This window comes from Dermacentor andersoni, chromosome 7, assembly GCF_023375885.2.
Source record: "Dermacentor andersoni chromosome 7, qqDerAnde1_hic_scaffold, whole genome shotgun sequence".
Taxonomy (NCBI): domain Eukaryota; kingdom Metazoa; phylum Arthropoda; class Arachnida; order Ixodida; family Ixodidae; genus Dermacentor; species Dermacentor andersoni.
In genome coordinates, this window is record NC_092820.1 from 74917260 (window position 1) to 74934542 (window position 17283).

Consider the following 17283-nt stretch of genomic DNA (forward strand, 5'->3'; position numbering starts at 1 on the left):
TAATTTACAATTTCCTCGCACAGACGCTTGTTTGCTCTAGCGTGTTAGCCGATGTGTAATTTGTTAGCCGGCGATAATTTTGGTGCTGTTTTTTTTTTTTTTTTGCCCTCGGTTTTCTGTACTGCGAGTAGGCGGCATTGGTGTTGATGGTGTCCACTGTTGCCATTACACTTTTCAAAGCAGGTTAAGAACTAATCCTTATTTTCATAATCTGAACCGGCTTGCTTCAAACCCTTGTGACCTAGCGCCAAGGCTACGAGCTCACGACCGTGCGGTGTCACTCGGTCGTCTAGGCCTCGTACGACTTCTGCCAGGTTTTCTAGGCGACAAACGCAGCTTCGTACATCTGCGATGTCATAAAGCTTCAAGATCGAGCCACCAGGGTAAATGGAACGAGCCGATGTCTCAGTGCGTCTTATCTTTTATGCCGCTTTCTCGCCTCGCACACAAACCGTCCCCAGAGGCATCTTTCGCGAGAAATAAGTATGGCGTGTGTGTGTGTTTTTAGAATTTGATCGACGTCGTTTGTTTTGTTGTTTCTCGTTCGCCCTTTCCCTGTTTATTTGCTTATACTTGTTTTGCTTTTTTTCGTTCTCTCCCACGTTCCCCTCCCCCTCCTTTTTTTCCTTCCACTTTTTTTTTTTTTTCACGAACAGGGAGCGTCCAACGTGGTTCGCGTCAAAGGCGCACAGGAGAGGGCTGCCAAACTCATCAAGAGTTGAGCGGCGTTCCGCCACCAACTTTACTTTACCCTTTTTTTCTTTTGTTCGTTTTGCACCTACACACAACTACACCATGTTGCACTGACGGATTTTATCTTCACACACACACAAACAACACGTACACAACCGACGCACCAAGAACCAACAGGGCTGCGATCATCGACCGTCGGGGAGACGTCGTGTGTCGTTCTTCCCTCCCACCTGGCCTTCCTACGGACTTTGGCGATAGACCGAAAGTGAAAAAAAAAAAAAAAAAAAAAGTACCGACAGGGGACGTCTTCACACCGGTCGTACGATTGCGTGTCTGCTTTTATTTTTTTATTTTTTTTATTTGTAATGTTCACTCTGAATTGTACAGATGGTGTTTCTTTTTCTTCTCTTTCTTTGTTCGTTTAGTCTGTCCTCACTTGCACAGAGACACACCCGTGACACACACACGCACTCACATGCACTTGCTGTGTTTACACTTGCCTGCTACAAGCGATTGCACATCAACTTTTTAAATTTCTTTCCTCTCTTCGCTGAAGGGTTATTATTATTATTTCTTTTTGAGACACTGACTTTATGTGATAAGGACAATACAGTGCGTCAGCAAAGTCCTGTCTCTCGAGGGGTATGCCGAGGTGCAAGCGCTTTCCAGCTTCAGCCGCTGTCAGATCGTCTTAAAAAGGTTTCCGTACGATTATTTTTTAAATCCTTATTTAGCACCGATAACCCATTTTTTTTTTTTAAATGTCTCCAGCACGTCGATTCTAAATGTTCCTTCATTATGAACGAATATCCAGTGTGGGCAACAGAGAGCGCATTGTTAAGGCAGGAAGTATGCCTGCAGTAACTATAAAATTACAATAACTGCAAGAAAAATACATAATGTAGAACGTAGTGCCCATCAGGTTTCCAAGGCATCTACATGAGAACGTGCGCGAGCATGTGCACTGGCACTGTTTAGAAGTGTTACCGCGCCGAACATGACAGGGGGCTCGATATTCGAGTCGTCGAATAATTGACACCCTGTGTCAATATTCGACAACTCGCCCAATGTAGCTGTCGTGCCACATCAGGCTGAGTTTATTCACGTGGTTGTGCGGAAACGAGATTTATCTTAGGCACGCATAAAGTGGGTGTCGCAAGAGTGTCGGAACTTGCGGCCGTTGTCTTCCTGTCGAAGGCAAATAATGAATGAGTATGTTAGGGCTCTTCTTTCTTTTTCCACCTAACTGCAGAGCGCGAAGTTTGTTCTTTGTGTCTTCTTTTTTTTGGTTAGGTGCTGTGATTGAATGAAACTTGTGTCCTACAGTTTCTTTTTTCTTACTTGTGCTTTTTTTTGTGTGTGTGAATATGTAAAGCGCCCGTGAAACTACAGCGGCTCACGGAAGCCTGTATGTTGCGAAGCAAGTGTTACTGATTTTTTTTTATATAGCATGTCGTTTGTTTCGACGTTCGCGCCTTTCTTTTAATGGCTCTTATACTTTTTTTTTTTCGTTCTTCTCTGGTTTGACCAACACGGTAATTAATTGTGGCATATTACGGCACTTGCACCTTTTTTACAGTCCGCTCGCTGTTATCCCACCGAAATGGACAAACATGTAGCGCTCCGTTTCGCCATTTTCATCAAACTCTTGGAACCACGTGGTCCGTTCCTTCGTTTCTTTTTTTTTTTTAATTTCAGCTTGTTTTTTTTTACGCTGACCTTTTTTTCGTATGTCCACGTTTTCAGCGAGACGGCCTCCTTGCGAGTTTATCAAAGGTTCAGTTTCTTGCAAAAAACTGGTAGAGTTATCCTGCAAAATTTTTTTTAAAACCATAGTCCTTCTTTAAATATATATATATACCTATGTCCTTTCCTCTCCTTTGGCGTGTGGGCACCTCTCTTAAAAAAAAACTTTGTCATCTTCGGAGTGCACGATTGATTGCTCCCAAGGAGCAGGCACCTCTTCATCCTTTTCAAGGGCCCGTCAAAGCCAGGCTTTCGAAGGTTTTTTTATTCATTGCCTCGAACTTAATGTTCATTTCACTCCAATAGTCTGCTCGTTGCGTTTTAGTTTGAACGAAAGAAAAGGGAGGAAGAAAAGAACGGCGGCAGAATGGTCATTCTTTCTGGTTTATTGGTTTACTTTTCGGGACGTTTTCTACTTCGTACATGTAGATATTATATATGAGCATGCGACAAGATTGTCATAGCACTTTGTATAGCGTCGTGCTTTTTTTCCTCCTTTCTTTGTTTTTCGTTTTCTAGGGTGACCTCTTCATAAGCTCATGGTTAATAACTCCCGTTCGGGCCAAGTAGATTAAAGCCATATTTCTCCTCGCCTGCCTCGTGCATTCTCTCACTTTATTATCGTTTGCCTTAGGTGCTTAAAAAAAATATGGAAGTGAATGTCAAGGTCGGGCCTCTTCTGCCTGTAGGAGTGTCCTGGCTGCTCTTTTCTTCCCCGTGTTCTTCCCGTATTTCTACGCAGCACTCAAGAAAATTGGCCCTAAATTCTGCACTGATCTTTTCCAGACGTTAGGACTTTGGCGCCTCTATTCCTTTTCCATGCCTTATCTTTTTTCATCATTTTACCTCTATTAGTTTTTTTTTTCTTCTGCCTCCTCACCTCCTTCTGGTTCCTTGAAAGAGGCATCTACGTTCTTCTTCTGGATTGGCTTGGCTCTAAACTCGACGTGACTGCACGTACGCGAAGCTTCTTCTGAAGTTGGAGCCTTGCGTTTATAATGCCAAGGGTCGCCATTTCGCCCGAGCCAACTCGGATGGGAGAATGTGTAGGCAGAAACAAGTCGGCGCAAATCCGAGTAATTTCTTCTTACAACTTGGCGCAGTCACCACGGTGTCTCTTGCGGATTTTTATTGGTTTAGGGCTTGAAAGTAGTAATTTTTCGTCATTTCCATTTATTTCGCGTGTGTCCGTTCTAAACTTAGGCTTGGAAACTACACCTGCTCTCCTTCTAAACCAGCGGTGTATCCACATCTGTTTGCCCGCGGCTTCGGCCTTCATTGGTCTTTTGGTTAGGCTTTTTCTAATTTAGTCATTCACTTATCTTTTTACTTTGTATATTGTTTTTTTTATTCTTTCGCAGCTTTAGTTCGATTCCTATAGGGTTTGGTGGCTTTAAAGAATATTTCCTTCCTTACACTTGGCTGTTCGAAATTTTTCTCTTTTCTTTTTTGCGTCAGCTTTGCTCTGGCGTTATTTAAATTTTTCAGAGGGCTAACCGAATGCTGCTTTAACAGCTTGCCGTAATTCCTGGCTTTTGTTTATCATGTTTCTGTACTTAATGATCGTGAGGACTGCATTTCTGAAGGTATTGTCGTCAACGAAATGTCCGCGCCTATGCTGTAATTTTTCTGGCATCGCCCTCCGCCTCCTACAGAACAGCCACCTAAACTGATTGTTTGGCTCATTTTTCTTTTTCTTATATGTTCCGAAATTCATTTAAAAAAAAATTCATTGCAGGCATCCTTCCATCGAAGTCTTCATTTCTTAGAGTAGCAAGTTTAGCTTTCGAAAATTCAGGTGCGCTGGTGGTCCGTGTCCTTACGCCTACTCCGGAACGTGGGCAGTTTGGCTCGTGAATACACTGCTAGACTAGCTTATTAGATTAGCTTACGAGGTTTAGCTTATTAGATTAGCCTGTTAGGCGGCACAAAGAAGTGAACCGTTTGGTCGTCCCCGGGTTCTTGCCGTTTTTCTATTCAGTTTTCAGACGTTAGGGTCACGCAGGTGTCACCTAAATCAGATCGCCGTTCCTGCTTCGCCTTACGGTAGGTAGGAGACTCTCTGACGATGTTGCCGCTGAACGGAGGCAAGTTGTACGCTTTGTCTTAAGTGGTAGGCCGATTGAAGCGTGGTGTTATGGCTACGGCGTTTGTTTCTGGTCCGCCTTGGGCACGTGTTAAGATTTTCACTCGTTCGCAACAAATCAGATCATCAGTATAGGGTGTCATACATGCATCTCTTTTTCGCGAACTGTAAGAACACTGATCGGCCCGCCACGGGCTAGAAAGGTTCTTCGATAGGGACGCTACTGCCTAGCGTGGCTTCGGCAACCATGAGCGATAGCAGAGAAAAAGAAAGAACGTATCAAGAAAAAAAAGTTTCCATGGAAAAATGCAGCAACACTCTCATTTGTCATGTATACTGTGCGCTACTTTATGTAGCATTAGTGTCGCAGTGGCTACTCTTTGGCTTTTGTGTCATGTGCATGTTTCGATTGCGCTTTATGGCTTATATCATCCGTTCAGCAGTTGAAACGAGCTCATATCCCCGTTTCGTAACACCGCATATCATTGACTGCACTACTTTTTTTTTCCTTTGCAGTGTACTACTGAGTATATTTCTTTTTTTTTTTTAGTTATGTGTGCCATGTGCCGTATGGGCTCAACGAGGCGCGAACTGAGCATGGTTGTGATGCCTAGATGCCTTGACACGTGGCTTTATCCGGAGGAGTAACGTGCTGAATCGCTTCAGAAGTACTGGAGCATCCATGCGGAAGTCTGCGCAGCGTGTATGTGAAAAAAAAAAAAAAAATACACTTAATTCCAATTTGTCAGACGTAGCGGACGAAGAACTCGTAAAACATTACATTAAAACGAATGCTCTGTGAACAAACGAAAAGGAAAAAATATACAGGGTAGAAAGCCCTATCGCATGCCCTTACATTCGGTTCTTACGAGCATCAAATCTTAAGCGCGTTTCTTGCCGGCAGCCTTTCGCACAGCATAGTTCACGCCGGACATTTCTGGATGGTCGTGGATCAGTGCGATCAGGTCTCCCAACCCTGTTCTCTTCGCATTTCATTCTATATGTTGTGCTTGGCTGTGTCGCTTGCATACCGCACCGTATATTACTGCACTGCTCCCTGTTCGCAAGCCAGCAAATGTTTCTTTCCTTCTTTTTCTTTCTTTCTTTCTTTCTTTCTTTCATCCTTTCTTTTTTTCTTTCGCTTTCGTGGTCAGGACAATATTGCCACTTTCCTACTGACAGCTCTACATATTTTCTCCATTTGTACTCCTCCACCGCGGCAAATAAATATTGCCGCGTCATGCGTCCCCCGGCGAACCTCCTCGCCAGCCGGGCACTGGCCCGGTGCCGTCACGCAAGGTAGTGGGCCTGGTAAATTCACCGAGTGTAATAACCCCGTGTGTAGTTTAGGCGCGACTATGTAGTCACTAGCGATGCATTCCTACCTTGTTCCGAAAGGCGCGTTTTAGTCGCGACAGTGTTGTTGTGAACCCAGCGTGGTGCGGACTCGTGCGAGCAGAGTGTGGCTATAGAAAGGACTTTCGTGCGGCGTGACCCGGCCCACCAGTGTTTAAAGCGTCGGGGCTGACTCGATTTTGGAAGATGTTTGGTCGTGCATCGTAGTGTTTAATGTAGCGAGCCTTCGCCGCAGGACCCGACAGGTATTACTGATGTCATATGCTTAAGTTCGCTGAAAGTTAGGTGGTCGTTCACTGGGTGGCTTTTGACGAGCGGGTCAATTCGCCACGTGTATGTGACGCGAGCGTTGCTAAAGTGGGCGGCGTTGACGACAGGACAGCTAGTGGAAGTTTGGCGAGACTATAGCTAATCGGCCGCGTATATCGAACATCATGGCACGTAAGGCGCGTGACTGTGTGATGCAGACGCTTATAGCACTAACGTCGTTCTCTAAGCGTTAGCGCTCGCAGACGTTAGTGCGCGCCGAATACGAGCTTGTTGCGAAGTCAGCGGTTTGTTCGCTGAAACTGAGACGCCCCGGTCAACCGTAGTCCGAGGCTTCGCAGAATATCGTCAAGGCGCACGACGCATTTGAGAGGCGACGAGGACAGGATACTGTGTCGCGTCTCTTTTTCCCCCGCAGCATATAACCCTACGACAGTCGTTGAGCAGTTCAGGATGTACCCCTGTTGAGATGAACGTTGACAGCGTGAGCCAAGCAAGACCTAGCTAAGCGTTCAACCAGGAAAGGGAGGCGAGACAGCTCGGGAGCCCGCAAGAGGCGTTTAGCCTTTTTTAGGCACGCATGCAGCACGACATGCGCGGTCGCCGCATGGCACGTACGGGCAGCGAACGCGGTGCGGTTCTTCACTCGCGTGACGTATATTGAAGGCGGCTTTGTGGCGGCCACGTGTGGCATTTTCGGCGCGTGGTATGGTATAGTATACGCTGCAACATCTGTGGCGTGTCACGGGCTTGCGCGGAACCGCCGCTCCCATTTAGATGATTGCGCCGTCAATTCTCGGGCGCACGCGATGTAGTTCGAGATGGTTGCTGTATGGAAAGCTACGTGTGTTTATGTAGAGAGCGCTGACAACTCGTGGGCCGGGGGTCTGCTGCGTATGGTGAGTGCTTAAGGAAACAGTCCCTGCACAGCATGCGACGCCGGTTCGATTTTTGTGTGTGCGTGTGTGTGCTGTACTGATCTCAACTGGGAGCTTTGTTATTGTACAGCGTTGCGAGAGTGTGTGTGGGAGAGAAAGAGTGCAGTTTGAAGGAGTGGCGACTGCCCGCACCCCAATTCATTCCGTCTACAAAGAGAGGCTTCGCTCGCGTGTACCGTTATTTTTACGACGTTTGTTTGTTGCGCTGTTTTCGAGCGTTGGCACAGGCGTGTTTTGTTGAGAAATTTTATGGTTCTGTTAGAGCTTGCTTGGGTTGCTTTGTTGCACGCTTGCAGGATCGTTCCTGCAGTTTTCTGAAAGATTTTTTGGCATTGGTGCAGAAATTATTGCTTCAATTTTAGGGTTGGCGAGCCGCAAAAATTATGAAATGTATCGCTTATTGAGGCTATTGAAACTACGATAAAGGCTGAACATTGCCTAGTCTATTCCAACTCTTTGTTTCCTTTTTTGCATTTTAGCCTGTTTTGACTAATTCAGTAATCTTTGCACCTGTGGCACCCGGCAGATGTATTTGCGTCGGGTGGCAGCAATCGGTGATACACGTTCGGCTGGGGTTTTATGTTCATTAATGTATTTTTCGTTGATTGCATGACTGTACTGACGATTTTCTTTTTTTTTATTAAAAAAGAGACTCTTGTCTGCAACAATATGTGAACGGCATATCCTCACCGGTTCTTGTTTTTTAAGGCTGCAATTACCTGAACAATGTGTTTATTGCCACGCCTTTGTGGTTTCGTTTTTTTTTTTTTTTTTGATGCTCCGATAAAAAAATTTAAACGCACTTGGTGTCCTTCTTGTGTCCTTCTTTAGTGCTTTTCTTCTCTTGGGAATGTCCTGCATAAGCGTTCTGCATAAGCAGAAACCTTATGCATACCTTTAAAACTTTGTCTGCCTGCACCGTCCTGGGTACCATGGTTACTCTCAATAATAATTTGCTTCATGATATTCATTATGCATTTTCCATGGCATTTGTCCATGGCTTTCGCTCCACCTAAACCTCCTGCCCTCTAGCTGAGCAGATTAGCATTTTGATATCGGTGGCATTCTTCCTTTATATTTTTGTCCACCTGCATCGCCGTAGAACCCTACTTTCAGATCTCGTCGCCTTGTGGGGTATGTTTGAACTGTCATCCGTCATTTCCCCTCTGCAATTCGCGCTTACTGCGCTTGCCCCCTCACAAATTTTATCTCATGTTGTGACCTGCCATTTTCCGTCATGTTACATTACTGCTTGCGGACTCCCCATTTTCTTGCATCTTGACTTTCACGGTCTTGCGCGCCATTTTCCTGCTGTGGCAACTTCTTCAGCGCCACTTCGGTAAGACGCCGCCGGAATCGTAAAATATATTGAAATAATTTCAATGTTTTATCTTCGCCAGTGATCTTATGAGCGCATATACATGGGGCGCCGTACATTACATCAACTGTCATTAAAAAGTGCCGACGGTGCGGTCAGGCCAGCGTTGCTAGTCTAAACGTCGGGCTCATTTTACTTGCCGTAACAAGCTGTCCTATGCTTCTGCAGTGGTTAGAATGAAGCGCCTAATGTATCGTGTTGGCCTCCGAGATGTGTAATCTCGCAAAATGTTCCTTGTGGTGCCTAGTGTTTGCGCATCGGGTTTGCACTTGCTCGAGTCGCTTGTTTAACGCCTCTTGTAGGACGTGCGGCTAATCACGTAAAAAAAAAAATGAAGCCATAAAACATGCCGAGGTGCTCACGGAATTCTCGGAGGCAACATCCGTCATTCGCCTTTTGTGCGCTAGGTGGCGCTGGAATAGAGCAGCAGCAGCAGCAGCAAGTTCGCAGACTTATCGTTCGTTCGAAATACGCGGCCATTAATGAACGGAAGCATGTACAACTGCGTTCAATGTGAGCTACAACACGGTATCCGTGGTCGGAGCGGACCGAAGATACAAACATACGAACACTTGGATAGCGCGGTTCGTATTGTTTGTAATTGCTAAACCAATTCTTATGTCGGCGCCCCCATACAGACATAAAGCCCCTCCGCCCCCGGATACCGTGTTGCGGGCAGTCTTATTGACCGTTGCTGTACGTCAGTGAGACCATGTGTAAAGGAGACCCAACTTTAATATTAAAGTTCCTTCAGGCGGAGCCTTGTGCGAGAAGCCTGCAGTTTTTTAAGCTGTCCTGTCGAAGTATAAAACCCGCAGCGTTCGCATGCTCGTAAATAATTTGCGCAAGCCTGGAAGTACTGGTTATTTTTACGTCAAGCAGGAACCAAACAGGAACAAATGTAACAGTCGTGTACCTTAATCGCGTGCGAGGTTTCTGCATTCAAGTTAGTTAAGCGATTGTTGGGAAACTAAGGTTTTCGAGAGAGTGGTCACTGAGTGATGACGTCACTGACAGTAGCCGTGTGGCGTTGTCGCATCGCAAGCTGCGCGTTTTCTCAGTGTCATCACTGAACGACGGCGACCCCACAGTGCGTGCACGCTTCATCCATAGCTTCATTCATGGTCTGGTATCATCTTTCTTCCCCCCCCCCCAACCATTGACATCCACCGCACACCTACAGACGGAGTCCAACAAGCTCCGCATCGAGGAGGCCAACAAACGAGCCACAAAGCTGCTAAAATGAAGCAGGAGCGCAGCTGCACAGCTGCGAGAGTGGTGGAGGAGGAGGAAGGAGCCCGGAGCAGACGGTACTGGCTGGCGCGGCCGCAAGCAGACGACAGCATTGCCACCGGCTTTGGGCCAATTCCCCTCCGTTTGCGCAGGCGCAGTCCAACGAGTCGCGCATCTCGGCGGCCAATCAGCGCGCCACCAAGCTGCTCAAGGACTGAGCGGCACATGGCGGTGGTATTTCCGACGATGGTGGTCAGGAGGAGGTGGAGAGCCCAGAAGTGCGGTACCAAGATGGCGCTGCCTGCGACTGCGTCGTCGTCATCGTCGTCATCTGTTCCTCTTGTTAACGTTAAATCGTCGTCTGCTTCGTGTTGTCTGCTGTGTTGATGTTCGCCTAATATCCCCTGTTCACATTTTCAAATAGAGCAAGGCTCTCTCCGCTTAATGATTTGGTGTGCAGTGTTGAACAAATATTGTCAGGCATATTAAATTTCATACTTGATAATCTTAACGTAATAAAGGTTGTGGATTCACAAACGTCACATTGTAACGGATCCCAGTCACCGTCAAAAGTTGACAATGCGTCTAAAAAAAGTTATTTCACCTGTGTGCAGTGTCGTTCTTGTTTTGACACCCGTGAAACGCTCTGTAATAGTTGTTCGTGTTGAAAGCAGTGTGAATGTAGTAGCGGCCCTGTTAGTCTACGAGTTATTTAGCGCGACGTAACCGACGCGCACTTAATACATTCCTAATGGCTAAATGCACGGCACTTCCAAACTTGTGTATTTTTCCATTTGTTTTCAAACGAAAATTTCATCTGTAAGCATCACGAGCACATTGCTTTTGAAGGTGTCGAACTCAATGACGCTTCTCTTTTCAATTTATTGAAAGTAGAACCCAAGTTCAAGTGAGACCCCAACAACACAACTTCTGCTCAAGTTTCGAACCATGCAAATACTAATTTTTTTTTCCTATGTTCTTGTAGATCAGAACTGTTACGGCCGGCGTTTAAAGGGCCCGTCTTTGAACAAGATCGTATAATGACCACAACGAAAGCTAAACAATGTGCATGCCGGTTCATGGTTGTGAACCACCCTATTCTCGACTGTATCAGGAGAGAACTGTGAAACACTGCAATACTTCGTTGACTATACATAACGCGCGCTTACCCCCCCCCCCCCCCCCCCCTGCATACTATTCACTTCCCTGATATACCTGTGTTGCCTAGTTGGAGGTATGCCACTACGGCGGGCTTCAATAAGTGTCGTGTAAGTGCACTTAACCCGTATGCTAACTATTTTTCTTCGTATTACGGGTTCCTCCCTGTCAAAAAGAACTTTTGGGGACACTTCGGTTACCGCAGTTGCGTTCCTTTCTATGCCAATCGGTAACAAGTGGCGATCCATTCAGTGGTGCTTGCGTGGCGCTGGCTCTCAAAATTCCTCGGCGCATCCAAGCCAAATCCGTTGCACGAAGCAGTTGCATAAGTAGCGCGTATTAGCATCAAATCATCGCGACGCCGCTGGGAAGCTTACCGCGACCTTGGAGACACCGGTCACCTGACCTTCTTGTCTTAGGGAATCGAAATCGCGAAAAAGCGGATGTCGTGTAGTCTGTGCCTGTGTGCTTGGGCGAAGAAACTTGAGTCGATTGTGTCCGTGATTAAGCTTGCCAGGGTGCGACCGGTTCGATGGAAAAGCGCCAGCACTCTCTTCGTTCTTAGAGCGTGCCGACAGTTTTCCGGATGTAACTGCTGCGTTCCCACTACCGTTTTCGAGTTTCGTGTGCTCAAAGGTAGGCAACGTTCGTTCTATCGAGGCGCTCCGTCACGGGATGCGAACGCTCTCAAAAATGAGAAGTCTGCCAGAAGCTCTTACTTCTTCAAAAGGATAGCCACCAGAACCTTTATTGTTTTTTTTTAAATGTACGGCTGAACATCCTCACTAGATCGGCATACACTCTTGCATGTTATGATAGTAATGTGCCCAACTCATTCTTGTTTAGATTTATATTTGTTTCTCATGAAAGTATAACGTTGCAGTATTGGAACAATCTGTCATTTGAAAGCGCTGGAAAATGTAATTGTCCTGGAAAATGTCCAGACCCTCGCCATGGTATGGCTTCCCGCGTATACTGATGAGCTTTTGTTACTGCCACATGATTGGTGCAGGGCTGTACGAAAGTAACTTTGGAAAACGGGAGCCTATACATTGACTAGCGCTTGAAGGACAAAGTGGGTAATATGTAAAACCTCGAACAAATTTAAACAAAGATGACGCCGCAAGAAGAAAATACGAGCGAAGGTTATTGTCGAAAGAGGTTGCGCGAAAACTTCACGGGCATTGTCTAAAGGTGTTTTCAAATACAAACGCGGAATTCGTTCTTTTCTGTTTGACGGATGGCCTGGCAAGCTATACCTTTGTGCACCTCACTATGCTAAGATCGGAAAGGTTTTGCTTAACGCGCCTCGATTTCCCCATCGCAATCACGTGCCGATGTGCTCCGAAGGTCACTTAAGTGCGACGAGCTTTCGAGCGGCGCCGCCTGCAGCGACGTGTCGCGTGGCGCCATCTGGCCCTGGCTTCGGCAAACACGAACAGCATTCCACACGCTGTTCGCGACCTGATCGTGCAGAGTGAGCTTGGTGACGCTTGACAACGAACGCAGTTGCATGGTCACGAACATATCACAGAAATGACATAGTTGAACCTGCTGACGCTTAACATTGCGAACTTTTTTTTTTTTTTGCGATGGATACTTTGCGTGCTATTAGGCCAGACTGCTATTGGTGACGCTAAAGCTACCGTGAACTGAAGGAGTTGGCTTTTTAGCTGTTTCAGATGCAGAAAATTGCAATTTATGCTCAATAGCTACCGCGACGATTGAACAGCTGCAGACATGTTTCCGTCTGCCTGCGTCGCCTAATATACTCTGTAAAGACGTCGTCGCTATCGCCGCTGTATGTTGCGGACGGCGACCGCCAATGCTGTAATCTTCAAAATTTGGATGCCCCGCCACTTTGTCGTCAGTTCGCAGGCGACAAGCGAAGTGCATCCGAGAACGCGATTTGCCCTCGGCCGCTCTGATTTCGTCACAAGCGTCACTCAAGTATCCCCTCTCACGAGCATGTCGTACTCGTTAACGAACTGAAAACATTCCAAACGGAAAGACTCATCAACCCAACGCTTGGCGTTTGTCCAAGCACCCCCACCCCGTCCAGTTTTTTCCCCATTCCCTTTCCTTTTAACAACTTATTTAACTGTGTCATCCCCAAGGAGAAAACAACTCGCAGTAAGCGTGCTGTTTGTCCTGCCCTAGGGAGGCTGGTCAGTTTTCCATTGCTCCAGTGACGAATTACCCATACGTTCTCGGTGGGTGAGTGGTTTATCCGCAAAGGTCTGTGATAAGATCAACGACGTGCGTTAGTTCACGCATAGACTGAACTGCATAACGCGTAAGATTTCGAACGATGAAAGAGGCGCCGTTGAGGCCGTTATCGCACAAGCTCGACGACCCTTCGAAGACCTTGCGGCGACTTGAAACGCCCTGGTGTCGTGCTGTAGGTGGTTTTGCGAACGCAACAATTTCCTGTGCGACACACAACCTTTCGCGCATCTCCCATGAGTGACGTTTAAGCGTGATACCCCTTGCCCGCCAGTGCGTTTCGCTTCGAACCCGACAAGTTCCGCATACATCCTCGAGCGTGATTTTCCTTTATCTTTGTGCGTTATGGATGAGGCGGTTTCGTGGGGGTTACCTATAAAGGAGAGTGAGGGCTGAGGTTCTTGGCATGTCGGCTCTGCCGCCGCGTTGCGGGCGATTGTGTAGGCTTGCCTGTACTACTGCTAAGCGTGAAGCTGCTGCAGTTTAAGCGGTATAAGGAGTTGAAGCCGACAAGGGACGCGCTTCGAGCGTAACCTCGCTTCTGGTTTCTGAAGTATCAACCAGGATCCTTCAATTGCAATGTAAGGACGTATCAGAGGTGGCGAGAGGTGATATAAGCGTTAGGACTACCGTAAACCGTCGTTGGTGTGTCAGGTTTTTCTTCTTGCACTCGTGACGTCATTCTCGTGTAATGTGTTGTGCGCGTTCGTACGAGACATCTGTTTCTGTTATGATTGTATTTAAAGGTAGATAGTCTTGAACGGTGTCTCGGACAGTATCTCGCTATTCTTGCTTTAGGTGCATTGATGTTGTTATAGGTAATTGACGCCTGTGACGCTTGCGAGGATACCATGCTTCGCTTTGCTCACAACATGCACGGCGTCACCTAATAATACTCGTGTCTTCGAAGCGTTTGCCAGTTTTAGCCTGGGAAGCTTTATCAAGGGAGAACACTTCGTTTTATTTGCGTGCATTCATTCATTCATTCATTCGTCGCTAATATATTTAGCTACGTCAACTCAACTCAAATTGAAACGTGACGCAAGATCTGTCAGGCTTAGTTTATATTTTACAAAGTGAAAGTCTCATCTGAACGAGCACTAAGCTATTACGGCAGCGTCAATTGAGTTTTGATCGGCGCGCTTCTAAGAATGCGTTTATATGGCAAACCGAATTTGCGTAAGGGTTACGATTCGTAATCGGAAATTATTACTCTCTCAATTCATATTTGTCAGCAAGTAAAAAAGCCGATAGATTCACTAACCTCGTCATCAACTTGCGCTGACGTATTATATTCACATTTCATCACTGGTGCACTGATAATCGGCTTTAGAAGTATCCGCTATCTGAGGACTGGTCTTTCTTTTTGTCCATATTCTTTCCACTGTTCTAACACCAGGTGTATGCACATACGCACAACGTATATAGAATCTGCATTACGTTTTTTCGCAGGAAACTGAATCGCTTCTATACCCCCTATTACATACGGCAGGGCATGTTCGCGGTCGTCAGCGTAGCAAAGCATTAATAGCCTTCATTAATTTTTTTCCCAACCAAATTTTCATATTTTCCCATACGTCATCCCAACGCACTGTGCGTTTCCTTTCTTTTCTTTCTGAGGGGATAGTCCCTTCTCATTCTTCGCTCGTTCCTTTTCAGTTCAGAAAGAAGGAACTTTGGGATAGGCTGGAGATATTTTTCTTTTCCGTAGGGACTATGCGTGATTGTGATAATGCACGTTCAGCTTGCTAGGGCTGAGACATTGTGCTGTCTCGTACGCCGAAAGGTCAAGTGCGTTGAGAAGGTGCACAAGCGTCAGTGCGCGGTTCCGGAAGCGCCTATAGGTCATGAGCGGGACACAGCGGCTGTAGAGAGTTCCAAGAAGGAATGGCGGTTTACCTATGTCTGTAAATAAGAGTTAGCTTGCCGTTTCTCGTAGCTAGGTTTGTCTAGAATACAAATGAAATGTCCGTGCTTTATCATCCGTGTTGAAGCCCCCCTTAGCGCTAACAGTTTTCCAACCATATAGGCGTAACTTCTTGGAGACGCTGGCTCCTCCTCTTGCTCTTTTTATTTTTTTTTTCCTGTTCTGTCGGTTTTTGGTGTGTAAATAGTAGAACTGTGTGAACAACTTGGCTTTTTCGCGTGTACGTTTTTCATCTCTCGAAATCCAGCATTCGGCGTGCTCTGGAAGGCGGCCTGTAAATTGCTTCTTTCATAATTTTGACTAAATCAGATTTACCCACCGGCGTAGAGTAGCGTTTTAAAGCCATCTCTTGTAATCGAACGCGCCGCTCAGGTGCCCCGGTGTGAGGGCTTGCTTCGTTAACTCGTGGTCCTGCTTATTCTTTAGTCGTCATTTAGGTCACACGTTAGGCGTAATATCTCGCGCTGTGTCATACACTCCAGCCGGCCTGCTGAACTTTATCGGTATGTTGTAATCTGCTCGTTATTTCCATTAGCAGCCTGACCTTATCTCTGTCTGTTTCGCTGTTCATTGCCGATTTATCAAGCCACCGGCGTTTAGCACTTCGCGGTAGAACATAATGACGCAGTCCTTGCCCATCGTTCGTTTTCGGCTTCCGGTTTTAAGTGAAATGTAATGTAAGATAAGGTAATGTGTCCACTTTTGGATATTAGTCTTGTTACCACGAGTATATTTGTTCGTACACTACGCCTGTGTAAATACACGAAACCAGTGTGACTGACACACTGCTACAAAAACAGGTTGCAGCTGGTTTCTTTTTTTCTTTTCTTTTGTGGTGTTCTCTGCAACACGTGACGCAGAGTTGCTCGCGGATGTTTTTTCGTTCGCGATTTTCGAACTAAGAGCGTACAGCGTTCGTGGAAACCCCAGCTAGTTGTGGACAGCATGGGAGACATTGTAAGGTTTGTTACAGAGCAACACAAGGCACGAACAAAAGGAAGGTATATTGGAGAATTGATTTGAACAGTGCCGCCATGTAGCGTATGCGATAAGCGTGACATTGTGTTCAGGAACGCGCGAACTGAATTTTCCATATGAAAGTGACAGGACCCGTTTGAATAACACAGGATAAAAGGGTAGCTGGAAGAAATGGCAATATAAAATGCGACTTTACTGACGGGTCTGCGCTAGAGGGTGCTAAGTGATGTTGATTATCAGAGGTAATATGCGTTAAGGATCGGGCGATAAACGGTAAGGTCACGGCTGAAGTTGTTACGCTTAACATGGTACGGCGTGGTTGGCTCTCGGTAACTCGACCTAAAATTGCCAGTTTCTACACAAGGGTGAAATGAAGTTTTGGTGGGTTTTGATCTTCAGCGCTGCGTGTCACGCCTAAATTACACTGCAACATCCGTGCCAGATTCTTGGCATGTGACGTAGATGTATTTGATGCGCAGTTTCTAAACTTGTAAATAGAATGCAATGCACGATATATTTACCTTAAGGAGCTCCCATACTTGCTGGAACTATGTAAGACGCTTGAATAGGCGTAACAGTTAGGTGTCAAGCGTGTTACTGCGCATTAGCTGCATTAAATTACCAGCACGTGTCACTTTCGGCACATGTGACGGACGTCACGGTGAAAACCAGAAGTGTATTTGTTGAAGTGCACAAGCAAGCATCCGAGATGTCAACGCATCACGAAAAAGCTTTCTCCGGTTTCATTCCATTACCCGGTGGCTATAGCATTTTGTATTCAAGTTTCAAATATCGTGTGCTTATTTGGGGCAGCTCTCGCTGTGCTTTACCGAAATCGCTTCCCTCTCTGTTTTGTGAAGAATCAGTGTCCCACTTCATTGCTGTCTGCATATTTTATTCGCGTGTCTCGCTGCAGTGTTTCGAGACCTTCGCCTGTATTGTGTTGGGTCAGTTCTAGGCTGCGTGCTTCGCTGTACTCGTTTCCTGTATAATATTTCATCTTATGCTGCTGCTATTGCTGCCATCTTGGAGAAATTGTTTTCTGTTGAATAAACGTTGCAAGTGTAAAGGAACACAAACTGGCTCGTTTTATTTCTTGGTGTTCTGATATCGCCCGTTTATCTTTCAACGAGGCCGTCGGCTTCTGCGCGACCGTGATCAAGTCCGCTAAAGGTAAGTGAACAACTGCTAATAGGAGCACCAAGTCATTCGCTGGTGACCTGTAGGTTACGTCGGCATTTTCAAGGCATTTTCCAGAAGCCAGAACTTGCAAGATTTTGGCAAATTTAGGCAATAT

At 46.3% G+C, this 17283-nt stretch overlaps 1 protein-coding gene across 7 annotated transcripts in view; it reads left to right on the forward strand.

Moving 5' to 3' along the window:
* Snap25 (Synaptosomal-associated protein 25kDa) overlaps window positions 1–17065 on the forward strand; it is a 361995-nt gene extending 344930 nt beyond the window's left edge. For 5 of the 7 annotated variants that reach the window (XM_055072787.2, XM_055072786.2, XM_050181566.3 and 2 more), the window contains one exon: window positions 9850–17065. In XM_055072787.2, the coding sequence (XP_054928762.1) occupies window positions 9850–9915 (66 nt within the window). In that variant the 3' untranslated portion in view covers window positions 9916–17065. The other 2 variants (XM_055072785.2, XM_050181565.3) reach the window with 2 other exon arrangements.
* Window positions 17066–17283: the final 218 nt, after the last annotated feature.